The 14,045-nt window shown below is 34.3% G+C and overlaps 2 protein-coding genes and 1 pseudogene across 6 annotated transcripts in view; 2 read left to right on the top strand and 1 right to left on the bottom strand.

Moving 5' to 3' along the window:
- The window catches only part of LOC21393476, a 4,894-nt pseudogene extending 4,325 nt beyond the window's left edge, over nucleotides 1–569 (top strand).
- Nucleotides 351–3,382, bottom strand: LOC21393474. 2 transcript variants are annotated; one of them, XM_024167457.1, is made up of 4 exons: nucleotides 3,251–3,382; nucleotides 1,541–2,879; nucleotides 724–740; nucleotides 351–570 (listed from the first exon to the last, which is right to left on the bottom strand). In XM_024167457.1, the coding sequence occupies exons 2-3, from the start codon at nucleotides 2,782–2,784 to the stop codon at nucleotides 734–736; spliced, it is 1,251 nt and encodes a 416-aa protein (XP_024023225.1). In that variant the 5' UTR covers nucleotides 2,785–2,879; nucleotides 3,251–3,382; the 3' UTR covers nucleotides 351–570; nucleotides 724–733. The 2 variants fall into 2 exon arrangements, with proteins under 2 accessions (XP_024023225.1, XP_010099230.2); XM_010100928.2 differs by having other exon boundaries at nucleotides 351–740.
- Nucleotides 3,383–11,507: 8,125 nt separating this feature from the next.
- Nucleotides 11,508–14,045, top strand: part of LOC21393472 (60S ribosome subunit biogenesis protein NIP7 homolog) — a 10,668-nt gene continuing 8,130 nt past the window's right edge. For 2 of the 4 annotated variants that reach the window (XM_010100926.2, XM_024167461.1), the window contains exon 1: nucleotides 11,508–11,805. The gene's annotated coding sequence lies outside the window, so the exon portion shown is untranslated. Of the gene's footprint in view, nucleotides 11,806–13,007; nucleotides 13,169–14,045 lie in introns of those variants that run through there. The other 2 variants (XM_024167462.1, XM_024167463.1) reach the window with 1 other exon arrangement.

The following is a 14,045-nucleotide window of genomic DNA, read 5'->3' as shown; positions in this document are numbered from 1 at the left end:
CCCCCCCCCCCACAATCCGCTAGATTCTACTGGAAACCTTTCTCGGCCTGTTACCCAAAATAAAGAATTTTGAGCAACATGGGAAATGGCACGCGAATTGCAATAGAAGTTGCGGGAGCTCTATCCTATTTGCACTCTGCAGCATCATTCCCATTTTTCATCGAGACATCAAGTCGACAACCGCACTCTTAGATGGAAAGTATGGAGCAAACGTTGCGGATTTTGGAACTTCAAGATTGGTCTATGTAGACCAAACTCAGATGACAACAATGGTACATGGAACAATTGGCTACCTGGATCCAGAATACTTCCGCTCAAGCCAATGCATCGAAAAGAGTGACGTTCATAGTTTTGGTATTGTTCTGGTTGAGCTTTTGACCGGAGAAAAGGTGGTTCATGTAACAGGATGAAAAACAGGAAGAAGTTTGGTAACATTCTTCATGGATTCAACGGAGCAGGGTCTTTTGTTTGAAATACTTGATAATGAAGTTCTGAAGGACTCAAGAGAATAAATGATGGTTGTTGCAAACCTTGCAAGGAGATGTTTGGATTTGAATGGAGAGGAGTGACCTACAATGAAAGAAGTTGCGACGGTGTTGGAGTACTCAAATGTTGGAACATGATTCGTAGCCAATCGAATCTATCAAGGCTTCGAGTGTTTATGTTTCAGAGGAGTGCTCAACTTTTGGATAGTCCTTAATTCAGCTTTTTAATGTGATGTACCTGTTTGAATTTATATTCTATTCAAGTAAAAAAAAAAAAAAAAAACGAGAGAGAGAATTGTGTGTTAGTGCACAAAAGAAATGTGATAGGATATATATAAGATCTTACGAATACAATTTTGCACTGTCAAATCATACCAAATTAAGAAACGTCTAACGGTTTAATTAAATTTGACGAAAATTTAACAGTTCCATACTTTATTTTGTATGTTTGTTTTTCATTTTTCCCCCCAATCCCTGCCAGAGAATTCTCCTCCATGACAACTAAAAGAGTGTGTGAATCTATTGTATTGATGAAAATTGGAGCGTCAAAATATAATTTTGAGCTTTCTTTCTCTGGTCCAGGACATTGTTCTGTTTTCCTTCATTTCTTGTTCAATAAAACTTCACATTCTCCAAAAGAAAGAAAAAAAGAAAAAGAAAAAAAGAAAAGGAAAAAAAGAAAAAGAAAAAAAAGATAAGAAACCAAACCAAACCAAACCAAATGCAGTAACGAAATCCTGGAAAATACTTGGCAATTAGAAAGTGTAAAAGCTACTATTTGCATTTATCTGACCATTTAAGAACAATGTACAAGAAATACAGGCTACTAGTAGCATTTACATGATGTACCAATATCAAAATGGAAATAACCAGTTTTTTCACATGCTTTTATTTGCTCTTATTAGTGGTCCAAACATATTTGAGGATCCTCTATACAGTATGCTCTTTACTGGTAATCACCATTCTGAAGCAAAGAGTTCTAAGTCCTAAAAATCAAAGCAAAAGGAAAAGAAGCTTATAGTAAAATGACATGAAGCATGGAACAAAATTTTCACCTCAACCTTCTCCTTCTAGTTTCACGTTGAACTCCATGAATTTCATCATCAGGAACTCTTCGAGCAACAGGGGTTGTCCGAGAAGCAGACGAAGAAAACTCTGTTTCTTCGATTTCTCTATTAGCCGTCTGATTTTCTGATCCAGGAACAGGAGAATTGATGTCAAGCCCAAGAGACAAAACCGAATGAAGCGATGCGGAGCTACTTCCAGCTGCAATATCGGAGCTTTCGCTATCTGCTAGGGCAGTAGAAGCAAACACCGAAGCTGCATCGGCGAACGCATCAACATGCAGAGATTGTTGATTGTTGTTGCTGCTTCTTCCCGCATGATCATTGCTATATGCCTCTAGGTCATCGGCCAACCTTTCTTCGGGATCCGCTGCAGAATTCAGCGCTGACGAAAGGGAAGTAAGGGAAGCGGCTCTCAGCACCAGCCTGGAAATCCTAACGGCATCGCGGTATTGGTTGGCAGACGATTCGTTGGAAGGCGATGGCTGAGATGTGCGGATCTGGCTAGCCAATGAGCTAGTTCTCTCTCCAATCCTTCCAATCATGTCAGTAAGCCGCAGAATCCTTTCCTCAATCCGCCCTCGATTAGCATGATTCTGCCTCACGCTCTCAACCCTCTGAGCCCGTGGCCTAGGAGGAGTCCACAATCCTGAGTCCTTCGGCTTACGAGGGCAGTTCCCATCACCATTCCCGTAAATTGGAACCAAACCCGCATCCGTCACTTCTCCTCCACAAACAGGGCACTCCTTCACATCCGAGTGATCATAAGGCAAGTTGTAGAAGCAAGGCCAACAAAACAAATGACCACAACATGTTAGTATAGGCTCCACGGCCATATCAAAGCAGACATTACAATCGAAAAAACCACCCTTTTCTGGGCATCCAGCCACAACCTTATCTGATTCTATCCCAAGTGCCTTGGCAATTAAATGGGCACCATTCATTTTGTTTGATTTTCCATCCCCAATCACTCTTTCTTGAGCTTCAATGGAGTTATTATCCCCACTAAACAACCCTCCCTCGTTCCGGGTATCCGCGGATACATGTGCTAAAGCTCCTACATGAACAATTGGTGGTCCGGAGTCAACCTCCTCTGTCTCTCTAACCCTTTCTTCAACCACTCCATGTGTGATCACAAATTCCTCGATCTGTCCAATAACTGAATTCTGGGGTTGGCTCAAAGGCTCTTGGTTCAAATCCAGGCTCATTATTTCTTCCCTCATAATATTCCCCATTATTGTAATTGCAAAGGAATGAGAAAGACAATTCAGAAGGGTCCTCTGATAATAACTATTGTTTCTCTCCAAAATTCCCAATAACCAAAATCCCACTGCACCACATAGAATAAGAAAAAAGAACTCAGACAAATAAAAATGACCCAAGTTTCTTTAGGTTCAAAAATCATGAAAACCCAGAACAGGGAACAGGGAATTTCTGAAAAACAACCATCCTCTGTGGGTTTTCGAAGATATCAAGATCCGGGGAAAATAAAAATAACCCAAGTTTTCTTTACGCAAATGAATAAAACCCATAAAAGGGGATTTCTCAAAAATCATAAAAACCCCACAAATTTTAGGGCTTTGTGGACCAAATAAACAATATCAATCATTGAACCTGATAACAATAATAACATCCTGAAATAAAAAATAAATAAATAAAAGTTTTGCCAAGAAATAAGAAAGAGGGAAATTAATCGAGAACCTTGTATTTAGAAGAAAGAAACAAGCTCGGGAATTGGGATCCATGGAGGTATTGAAGAAGACCCTTCTATTGGAAAATCCGTGAGAAGAATTTGATGATGATTTTTCACAGTTTCGTCGACGAAAAATCCATCCCCATCATTCTTATTTCTTCTCCTTTTTCTTTATTATGGAAAAATAAACCGAGAGAGCGGAAACACAGAGACAGACGAGAGATACTTGCTGTTAATAGAGTACAGGACCAAGGCCTAGCCATACGACGTCGTATAAAGGTAAGGACTTTATAAATTATTTAATTTTTATAATTTTTGTATTAGTACTTGTAATATAAGAATAGAAAGGTTTTCCTGTTATTAGCTTCGGACTAGAGGTAAAAATACTATATAGTATTCAAGAAAAGAAAGAGAAAAATGACTAAATAAAATAATAATTAATATCCGTGATTCATACATTGTTGTTGTATTAGACTCAAAGGAAAAGTTCTTTTTTGACCTAATTACAAAGATAGGGCTTTGTAGTATGGAAAGAAAAAATGTAAAAATTAGGTTATTTTCTATTTTATAGCATGCATTGAGCATAAGGTAACAATTAGAAAGTATGAAAGCATAACGCCTCTAAAACGTATGGTATTAATGATCTCAAAATGTAGAATATAAAAAATGTAAAATTTTCTTATACAAATGATTGAATTTTTGTTATTCTTTACAAAAAAACAAAAAAAAAATACTGAATTTAAGACATTGCTATTCTAAAAAGAAACAATAAATTTTTTTATAATAGTCCTAATTTTCTTGTGCACACATTGGACTTAGAATCTTGGTGTAACTTGGAGATTGCTTTGTAATATCAAGGAAATTGATTGGATTACATTGGTGTAACTTGAAGATTGCCTATTAATGTAAACGAACTTTCCAACTATTTTTTTTTATTTTTATTTTTTATTATTAGCACATTACATTCAGTACATTGGTGCAATTTTGACATTGCTTTTAATATCAAGAAATTTGCTTCAAAATTGTATTGCAACTATTTGCAAGTTTCTAAGAAATAATGTCGAAAAGAAAAATGGCTTAGAAATTGATTGTTTTTTTTTTTATGCCATATATTTTAGATCTATTAAATATAAATGCTATCTATGTTGGATGTTCTTACCATTTTAAGTTTTAATTTCACATTATATTGATAGCTTCTCTCAACAACGATATTTTTAATCACTCAAATGAAGATTTCATCCTGTTACCCTAGTTGGAATAACAAATTAACCATAAGATTTTCCAACCACATGGTATAGCCGGATACTTTTGGTAAAACAACAGACTACATTCAATATCACGGTAGAGTACTGCCACCAGCTAGGTAGCGGTTGATTACCGCTACCAACTTGGCATGATAGCTATTCGGCTTATTTTTGGTAGTCTTCCTTGATTTGCAATTACATATAAGAGAAATACTAACATTATTTTTTCTGTCACTTTCTTTGTTATTCTTTACATTCACTGTTTAACAAGTGCCCACACTATCTCATTTTTTATTTAAATAATAATATATATACTAATAGAGTTTATGTGTTAAACAGTGAATGCAGAAAATAATAAAAAAAGTGTTACTAGCATTTTTTTACATGTAATTTAAATAAAAATTAAAGGCCCTTTCAGTTGAAGAAATAATCCATTTTCAAAGATTATTACAAAAAGGTCATTTCATTAAAAGAATTTAGAGATGTTGTCATTGATAAGTTCTCGAGGCTAAGGGTTGTTGAACGCTAGATGAGGGCACTGTAAAACCAGTGGCGATCTCTCCTTTGGACGAGGAGATATGTGTCATTGTCAAACACGGTGTCTGAGATTTTAATTCGCGAAAGGCGACGTCCCAATGTTGTTCATCATATGCTCATCTCCATTAAAGAGGTAGAGAGAAAGATGTAAAGAGAAAGAGTGGGGGGTATTTTCAGAATTTTGTGTTCGAATTAGCCATTTTTATACACTACCCAAAATTATTGGCTCAGTTTTCCCCAAAACCAACTACTTCCCCATTCACCCTAATTCAAAACTGGGCTTGCTTTCTTTTCCCCTTTTAATAAATTTGAATGAAACAACTTAAATTGGATAATTAAACGACTAAATATGGATTTCTTCCAATGTTTATTTGCTTGCATAATCAGGGGTAGAGTTGTTCACTGTCTGGCGTTAAGTTTTTAAATTAGATCATTATTAACGGTTTCAAAAAATCCAGACCAAACTAGATCGTTTGTAAGATGCTATCGGATCAGATTGGACTGTTGTACTGTGGCTTGGGCTGTTAGTGTGTTTTTTTTTAATAATTAATAAAATTATATGTTACATAATGCGTATCATCCTTTATAATTAGCATTCTTAAGTTACAGACAATAATAACATGTAGTCAAAAGTAAAAGTCTATAACTATTAACCAGTAATATTATAGTCATCTAAAAAGTAACAACAACAATATGCAATCCAAAGTAAAATAAAGTCCATATAACTTGTAATATTACAGTCATCCAAAACCAAAAGGTAACAATAACAATAACATGCAATCTAAAGTAAAAGTGTAATGACTGAGAAAATCTTAAAATAAAATAACGTAATTTATGTATTTAATTCGAGGATTTTCCTATAAGAGTGTAACGTTATATTTTTTTGACTGAATAATTTATGGAATTTATAATAAAATTCCAAAATTCTATGGAAAAGTTTACATTAAATTCACATTTTATGAACAAGTAATCCGGCTAATAAATTCTCACCACAATTCAAGGCGGAGGGAAATTCAATATGGGAATGGCTCGAGAATTTTAATTATAAGAATTTTCGAGCACAATATAATGTTAGTAGCGTGACGAGAAATGCTTTAACACTCGAGAAAATTCTTAATTGCCTAACAGTTAAATCTAAGTTATGCGACAAAAATTGCTATCCGAGCTCGGGAGTTAACATGGTCGGTAACAATGTCATTTTATGAGATATAATGCAGAATAAGTTAAATTTAGAATTTATTTAGTCTAGAAATAATTTTAAAACTTGAAATAGTCCAAAATGTTACGCAATTAAGAATTTAGTTCGGTATTAAATTATTCAAAAATTAGTGTCGGACTGCAATTAAGCAATAGAAAAGGAACTATCAAAAAATTAAATTCTTAACGGCTAAGTTAATCCCCTACCGTCAATATAAATTTTGACTTCTTAAGCGAATCTTAGGGAGAAGAGGTTAAAGATAAGATGGTATATGATTTGATGGTGGTAGGTGACGAATAATCATGAGATTCTTTTATCTCTTCCTTCTTCCATTTGGCCGGCCATAATTTGGCAAGTTTAACCGAAAAAGTTTGCTAATAAAGTTAGCTCAATAGGCTTAATTAAGGGCTAAGAAGAGATTAATCAAAAGTCTATAAATAAGATACCATTAGTCTAATTACCAATTTTTGGGCCGATTTTACACATTTTCTCTCCTTTTTTCTACACAATAAACCGGTCTCCCCTAAGCCCCTCTCTCAAATTTTCCTTCATCCCTCCTAATCCCAAATCATAAACCAAAATTAGAAGAAGAAGAAGGTGGCCAAGGAGTCCTAGGAGGAGGCAAACCAAACTTTGTCTTTAAGGGTATAATTTCTAATCCTTTCTCTTCTATTTTTCTTAAGCAAGATTAAGTTATGGTTATGTCGGTTTAAGGATACGGTGATTTGAGATTTTGGCATGCAATAAGTCTATGTTGATGTTTATTATGGTTCCTTTAATATTAATGTCATGGTGTATGTATGTTAAGCATAGATTAGTTTAGGTTTTCATACGCTATGTTTGAAGAAAAAAAAATTTCAGGTTACTTTGAACTGAAAAATGGACCCCTTAGAGTTGGATTTTGGACTCTCCTTTATAGGAATCTTATAGATTTCAACATTTTGAACAAAACTGCGACTGTGAAAAAGATGCAGTTTTGACTCTAGATCGAGTTTCCGAGTTATTTTCTAAAGTTATCCATAAACTGTAAAGTTGCTATCCAAATCGGTCCCCTTACGACCAGCCACTATTTTAGCATTTTCGGACCTCTTCGAGGCCGAATCTCGAGTTGACTGTTTTACATGTGGCTGACTTATAATACTCGAGTGACAATCCATTGGCATTCACATAAGCGGTAACGTAGGTGTTCACGGGGCTTTATCCATTCTTGCCCGGCCAAGGCTCAAGGAATTCGGCACCGTAACTTAAACACAGATCCAATGACCACTAGAGTCGCCGGATCTAGAATCGAGGATCAAAGTGCATAAAGTCAATCTAGCAAACTTATTTAAATTATAACTATGATATTAGGTCTTCTAACGAACCAGCAGTGCCCACTGGTATGAAAAACTAATCATATCTTACTATATGCCAATGTTCATAAGCAAACGTCATGCCAACAAAATCGTGCCCTATCTTGCCATGCTATTTCATATATCAGTACGTTATTTAGATGCTCACATAATTAAATTAAGCATATTAACATTTTGTATACCACGTCATGTGCATTCTTATAATCACTATAAAATATGCTTCCATTCCTTAATGCTCATGTACAATTAGATATTTTCATTCAGGCATAACCAACATATTCGTTGTAACCAAATGCGCATAAAACATTCACAAAGAAGTTAAATGTTTCCATATCATGTTCATAATCATGGAAATCATAAGCAGCATGTTAAACAATAAAAATAGTACATAAGGCATAATTATATTCACATTTCATATTGTCATAAACGATCATGGTATTCTTACATAGAATAACAAACATGGGTCACAAGTAAATCGTAAGCATCACTTGTGCTACATGTGAGTACTCTACTTACCTTAAGCATTAATATAACCCAAACATAAGCTTCTTACACTTCGTTCGATTCACGCATAATGATTAGTTGCTCACCTAATTTTAGCAAATATTTTTCCGTTAATTGGAGCGTTACAAATCCTTTTAAGAGTATTACAACACTCTAGAATTGTTAACAAATTTCTAAAAATAGGAATCAATATTGTTTCTTTTTTATATCTTAATCGCAGACTCATAATCAAAATCTGGCCTATTATTTTTGAAAAACGTGGTTTAAGGTTGAGGAAGACTCTTTGAAGTTTAATAACCTTGTCCATAACTTAACAAAGCAAAAGCAAGTGCTTAACTCATTATATGACCGTAATTTTCTTAAAAGAAAATCCATCTAACTAAAATATTTAATTAAAATCCTTAAATCTTATTAGATATAATTTCTTTAAGAAAACTAAAAGAACACAACCTCATAAGTCATAACATGAGCTTTCATTATCCTTTGATATTGCCAAAAATATAATCTAGCATGAATAGTTGGATATTCAACTAAACCAACTAAAATTTTTATCTTGTAAAACTTTTCGTCATCGAATATGACACTTAAATTACATACATATTTATAGATATTTAAATAACTATAAGCTTATTTTTTATCCATAAAAATCCATATATTTAACTCGCCGTTAATACCAAAGTTTCAACTCCATATTTAATAGCACACATGTTGATCATATAGCAACTTTTATCAAAAAACAGATTCATCAACTGAGGCTTAATGCATGGATTAAAAAAACATATGCCTTGAGGCACGCCTTAAACTGAGGCACTCACTTAAGGATTCGAGGCTACGTTTTGATTGCCTCCAGTGAGGCTTAGGCCTTGTTCATTTGAGGCCTATGCCTTGAGGCGTTTCAGGCTTAAGCCTCAGTTAAACAGGTAATTGGGCCTGATTTTTTTTAAAATTATGGGGCTTTTTCTCCTTTGATAGTCAGCCCATTGCAGCATTTCAATCCAATAAAAGAGAGAAAAACAAAAATAAAGCTCTGAAACCCTATCTTTTGTGTATGGTTGGCAATTCAGATAGTGACACGACGACACGACTCGAAACCCGCATGAAATTAACGGGTTTTAATTTATCATAAATAGATTTGGGTTAAAATCAGGTTGAACCCGTGAAACACGATTAAATAATGTGTCATTTTCAGGTTGACCCGCCAACCCTCATTTGACCCGCTATAATATGTTTATTAAACGTGTCATATTTAAATAATACGAATACACAACACAATTACAATCCGTTTATTACCTAATTACAATTATATTTTTTTAAGGAAAAATAGTTAATACTTAATAGGGTAATTTGCAGAAATGGTCCCTAACATTTTTAGTAAGTGACAGTTTGATCCTTAATTTATTTTTTAACAAAACGACCCTTAACATTTTTAAACAGGTGCAATCTGGTTCTTTCCATTAAATTTCGTCAAATTTTTAATAGATTTCTGCATGTGAACATCATGTGCCTTCTTTTTTTAATTAAAAGACAAAAATGCCCTAAGGGCCTTGATTGGATCGATCAAAAAATTACCAGACCAATAATTAAAAAATAAAATAATTTGAAAAGGAAAGAAATAAGATTCGTTCATTTCACTTATTCGAGTTTAGAATTCAATTTTTACTATAGTAAAAAACTCTCAGAAATAATTAAATACAACTTTTTTACTACAGTATAAAGCTCTCACATAAAATCACGTCTTAATTCGAATTAAAAACTCAAATCAACGAATTAAACGGGTCCTAAAAACCTAATTCCAAATTAAACGATGACAATTTCTAAACAACATATTGAAATTCAAACCATTAGACTCAAATTAGAACAATGTGAAGAAGAAATTCTCCAACAATCAAACGTTAAGGATCAAATAAGAAAATTTCGAACAATAATACTTGGGCCAAGAAAGTGACCAACTTATGCATATGCATAGCAGCCTTTTGAGGATCTTAGGTCGATGGGAGGTGGCTACAGTCTGATATTGAATTGGCAGGAGGCTCAGAGATATCTAGGTGACAAATATTCAAGATCGGCGACTCCTGGGCTCACGAGGGAGGTGATGGATGGCGACGGCCTGTGAGGTCGCGACAAGGAACGCGAGATAGGGGCTTGATGCGACAGGGCTTCGACCGACGGTCTCCCAACAACGATAAGCTCGTGCGGTGACAGCGGTGGCTCTTAGTCTCCCTTGATTTGCCGTAGTTCTTTTTCCAAAGATTTGCAGTAGGTTTTTCTCATTCACCAGGAGAAAGAGTTGATACTTGATATCCAATGGCCATGGACATGTGTTGATGTTGTTGAGGAAAGTGGGCATCTCTCTTTTTAGGGGTGGCAATTCGTGTTGGCAAGTCGTGTTCGTGCCGTGTTGACCCCCCCAGTTGACACGAATACGTCTAACACGAACACGACCCGTTTATTAATCGTGTCGAAATACAAAACCCAAACACGACTTGTATATTGACGGGTTGACACGACACGACATGAATAACCCGTTTATTAAACAAGTCATAAACGTGTCGTGTCAACTCGTTAATTACCTGTCAACCCGTTTATAAAATGGGTGATAAATGGGTTGTATTAATCTATTTCTGAACTTATTTTTGAACATGCTTATAAAATAGGTGATAAATATGTTGTGTTAACCTATTTCTGAACTTACTTTTGAATCTGTTTATAAAATGGATAATAAACGAGTTGTGTATTCGTGTTATCCAAATATGACACGTTTAATAAACGAGTTATGATAGGTCAATTGCAGGTCAACAGGTCAACCTGAAAATGACACGTTATTTAATCGTGTTTCACGGGTTCGACCTGATTTTAACACGGACTTATTTATGATAAACTCAAATCCATTAATTTTATACGAATTTCAAATTGTATCGTCGTATCGCTATGTAGATTGCCCCTATCTCTTTTCAATTTGGTTTTCTGTTTTTGTTTTGTTTTTGTTTTATTTGGCATGCGATCTGCAGAATGGACTTAGGGGGCATTTAAGGCCCCGTTCTTTTCACTGATTCAAATTTAAAATTCAAATTTTACTACAATAAAAAATTTTAAAAAATAATCACATTTAATTTTTTTATTACAATAAAAAATTTTCACATAATATCACATCTTAATTTAAATTAAAAATTTAAATTAATAAACTGAACCGTCTTTTAAAATGAAAGAGACGCCATGTGAGGGACACCTGACTTTTTCCGTATGAGATTTGACAGAAATAAACAGAAAGGACGTAACTGTCCTTATGTAAAGAGTTTAGAGATTATTTTATTAAAATTATAAAAATAAGAATAAAATTATCACTTACTAAAAAATTTAGAGATTAACAGTGCCAATTACCGACTTAATAATATATACTTTTTTTTTCATTTCTTCTGAAGCTAGGTTTTCCTTTTCTACTTATTTTCTAATCTCATTTTCACACGCCGCTATCTCCTTCTCCTGTTCTCCAGACAGCTCAGCCGCCGCTCGGTCTCCAGACAGCTCCACCGCCGCTTCTTCTTGCGGCCTTGCTTCTTCTTTTTCTTCTTCTCCGTCCTATTCTCTCCGTCATCTCTCTGGACTCTCTGGACTATCTCCGCCCTATTCTTTGCTTCTTCTCGGCGTTGGGGAAGTCTTCTCCTTCTTCTCGGCGGATCGGCCTTCGGGAAGTCTTCTTCTTCTTCTTTGCTTCGGCAGCTCCGTTTCAGGTATTTCCCATTTCTCTCCTTTTCTCGGGGGTTTTTTTTTTTTCTTCCTTTTTCTCAATAAGAAGTCCTACTTACTGAGTCAAAGTTTGTCTGAAATGATCTGTTCATGAAAATACTGTTTTGAGCTCAACAAGATTAAGTGGTCAAGCAAGCACTTTGTGAATTTTACTAGGAGTTTCTGAAAATCCTAAAGGGAAACAAAAGACACCAATATCTCGCCCCACAACGGATTTCTGAGTCGTCCGAGGGGCTATATACATTGCAGAGGTTGGAAACCTGCTTTGGAAACCATAAGAGAAACACGTTAAGGATTTAAATTACGGAGGGTTTTTTTTTTCCTAAAGAAAAATTATGTTTTCCCCCCTTTTTATTAGTGGGAATTTTGGCCAGAGAAAAATGGCCTCAAAACAAGGCAGGTTTGATCAGTGTTTATGTTGAATTAAGCTTGTAAGTGTTAATAATTCATAGTTGGTGAAGTTGAGTTGGAATACTTTTACTAGTACTGTTAATATATAAATTCTTATGGTGGTAAAATGATGAGTTCTAATGTGATGCTGCAGTTTTGTGGAGGGTTGTTGGGCTTATTTGTGTCGGGAATGCGGTAGTTATGGCACTCATCTAGAATGTGCAACTTCTGAAGAAGAAGAAGAAGAGATTTTGATGAATTAATTTTCAAGAAATTTTCTAGAGTTTCTGATGTAGTTGGCTTTCAAGAAATTTTCATTTTTGATGAATTAATTTGCATTTGTTTTTGTTTTTATTTTATTTATTTTTCTCAAAGGGATTTGCATTTGCTTTTTTCACTAGGATTTGCGGTGATTCATCGTCTCTATAAAACTTATGCTTTGAAAAATGCATAATTCTATGAAGGGGGACAAAATAGTTATTTAGGCCCGTTCATTTCGCTTACTCGAGTTTAGAATTTGAGTTTTTTTACAGTAAAAAATTTTCATAAATAATCACATTTAATTTTTTTATTACAGTAAAAAATTTTCACATAAAATCACATCTCAACCCAAATTTTAAACGCAGAATCAGCAGGCTTTATATTATCAGAACTCTATGCAGAACTTATGCTTTGTAAACGCCTTGAGGCTTAAGCCTCAGTTAAACAGGCAATTGGGCCTGATTTTTTTTTAAATTCCATGGTTTTTTCTCCTTTGACAGTCAGCCCATTGCAAAGTTTCAGCCCAATAGAAGAGAGAAAAACAAAAATAAAGCTCTGAAACCCTATCTTCTGCGTCAAAGGCCAAATCTTAACACCCAGCACCCAAAATCTCGACCTCTTCTCCCCCATCTTCTTGTTCTCCGACGACTTGAGCAGCGACGACCGGAGCAGCGGCAGTCCGGCGACTGCTCAGCGGTAGTCCAGCAACCTTTCTCTTCTGAAATTTTTTTCCCCGCTTTACTCCTCTCTCCACTATTTTTTTTAGCCGCTGAATGATTTAAGCTCTTTTGGTCTTGCTTTTAACTTTTATTTTACTTTTTCTTTATAGGTAATGCTTTTAGTTTTTTATTGTTATTCTTTCTATGTTATATTAATATTATATATTACTTATTCGGTTATGTTTTTGGGTTAATATAAAACTTCATTGAAACAGAGAAAAAGTACAAAAACAAGTTTCAGATGGACGAGAAATCCATAAAACTTCATTCGGTTGTTTTATGGTATATATTATTATTATGAATATGTAACTATAAATACTATATAGTATACTTATTGAGTTTAGTTTGTAATTTCTGGTTTTTTTTTTTTTTTTTTTTTTTTTTTTTTTTTTATGTTGTAATTTTTGTTTTTTTTTTTTTTTTTTTTTTTTTTTGTATTTTTAATTAGTATTTTATGTTATCAAAAACGAAATTAGCTATTTATAATTGCTGATTAGTTATTTTTAACTAAGGCTTGAATTGATATGTTTAGTTTCGTTTAGAGTGTTAGACTAAGACTCAAGGATTAAAGTTGTATTTAAAAGAAAAAAAAGTGTTAGACAAAGACAAAGACTTAACGCATTTCTCACTTCTAGACTTCACGCACTATCTTATTTTGTGTTTTTTATGATTTTTGTGATGAACTAAGTTTGCGAGTTGATTATTGTTGCATATTTATGGATATTTGTTATTTTTATGATTTTTTTTAGTTAAATTCGAGGCTTACGTCTCGATGCGATTTGAGGCTTTCGCATCGCCTCGATTAGACAAAACGCCTCAATTTCCATTTTCGCCTTTTAAAACCTTATATATAT

The sequence above is a fragment of the Morus notabilis genome, unplaced genomic scaffold (assembly GCF_000414095.1).
Source record: "Morus notabilis unplaced genomic scaffold, ASM41409v2 Scaffold1764, whole genome shotgun sequence".
Lineage (NCBI taxonomy): Eukaryota > Viridiplantae > Streptophyta > Magnoliopsida > Rosales > Moraceae > Morus > Morus notabilis.
This window is presented reverse-complemented; position numbering and strand designations above follow the sequence as displayed.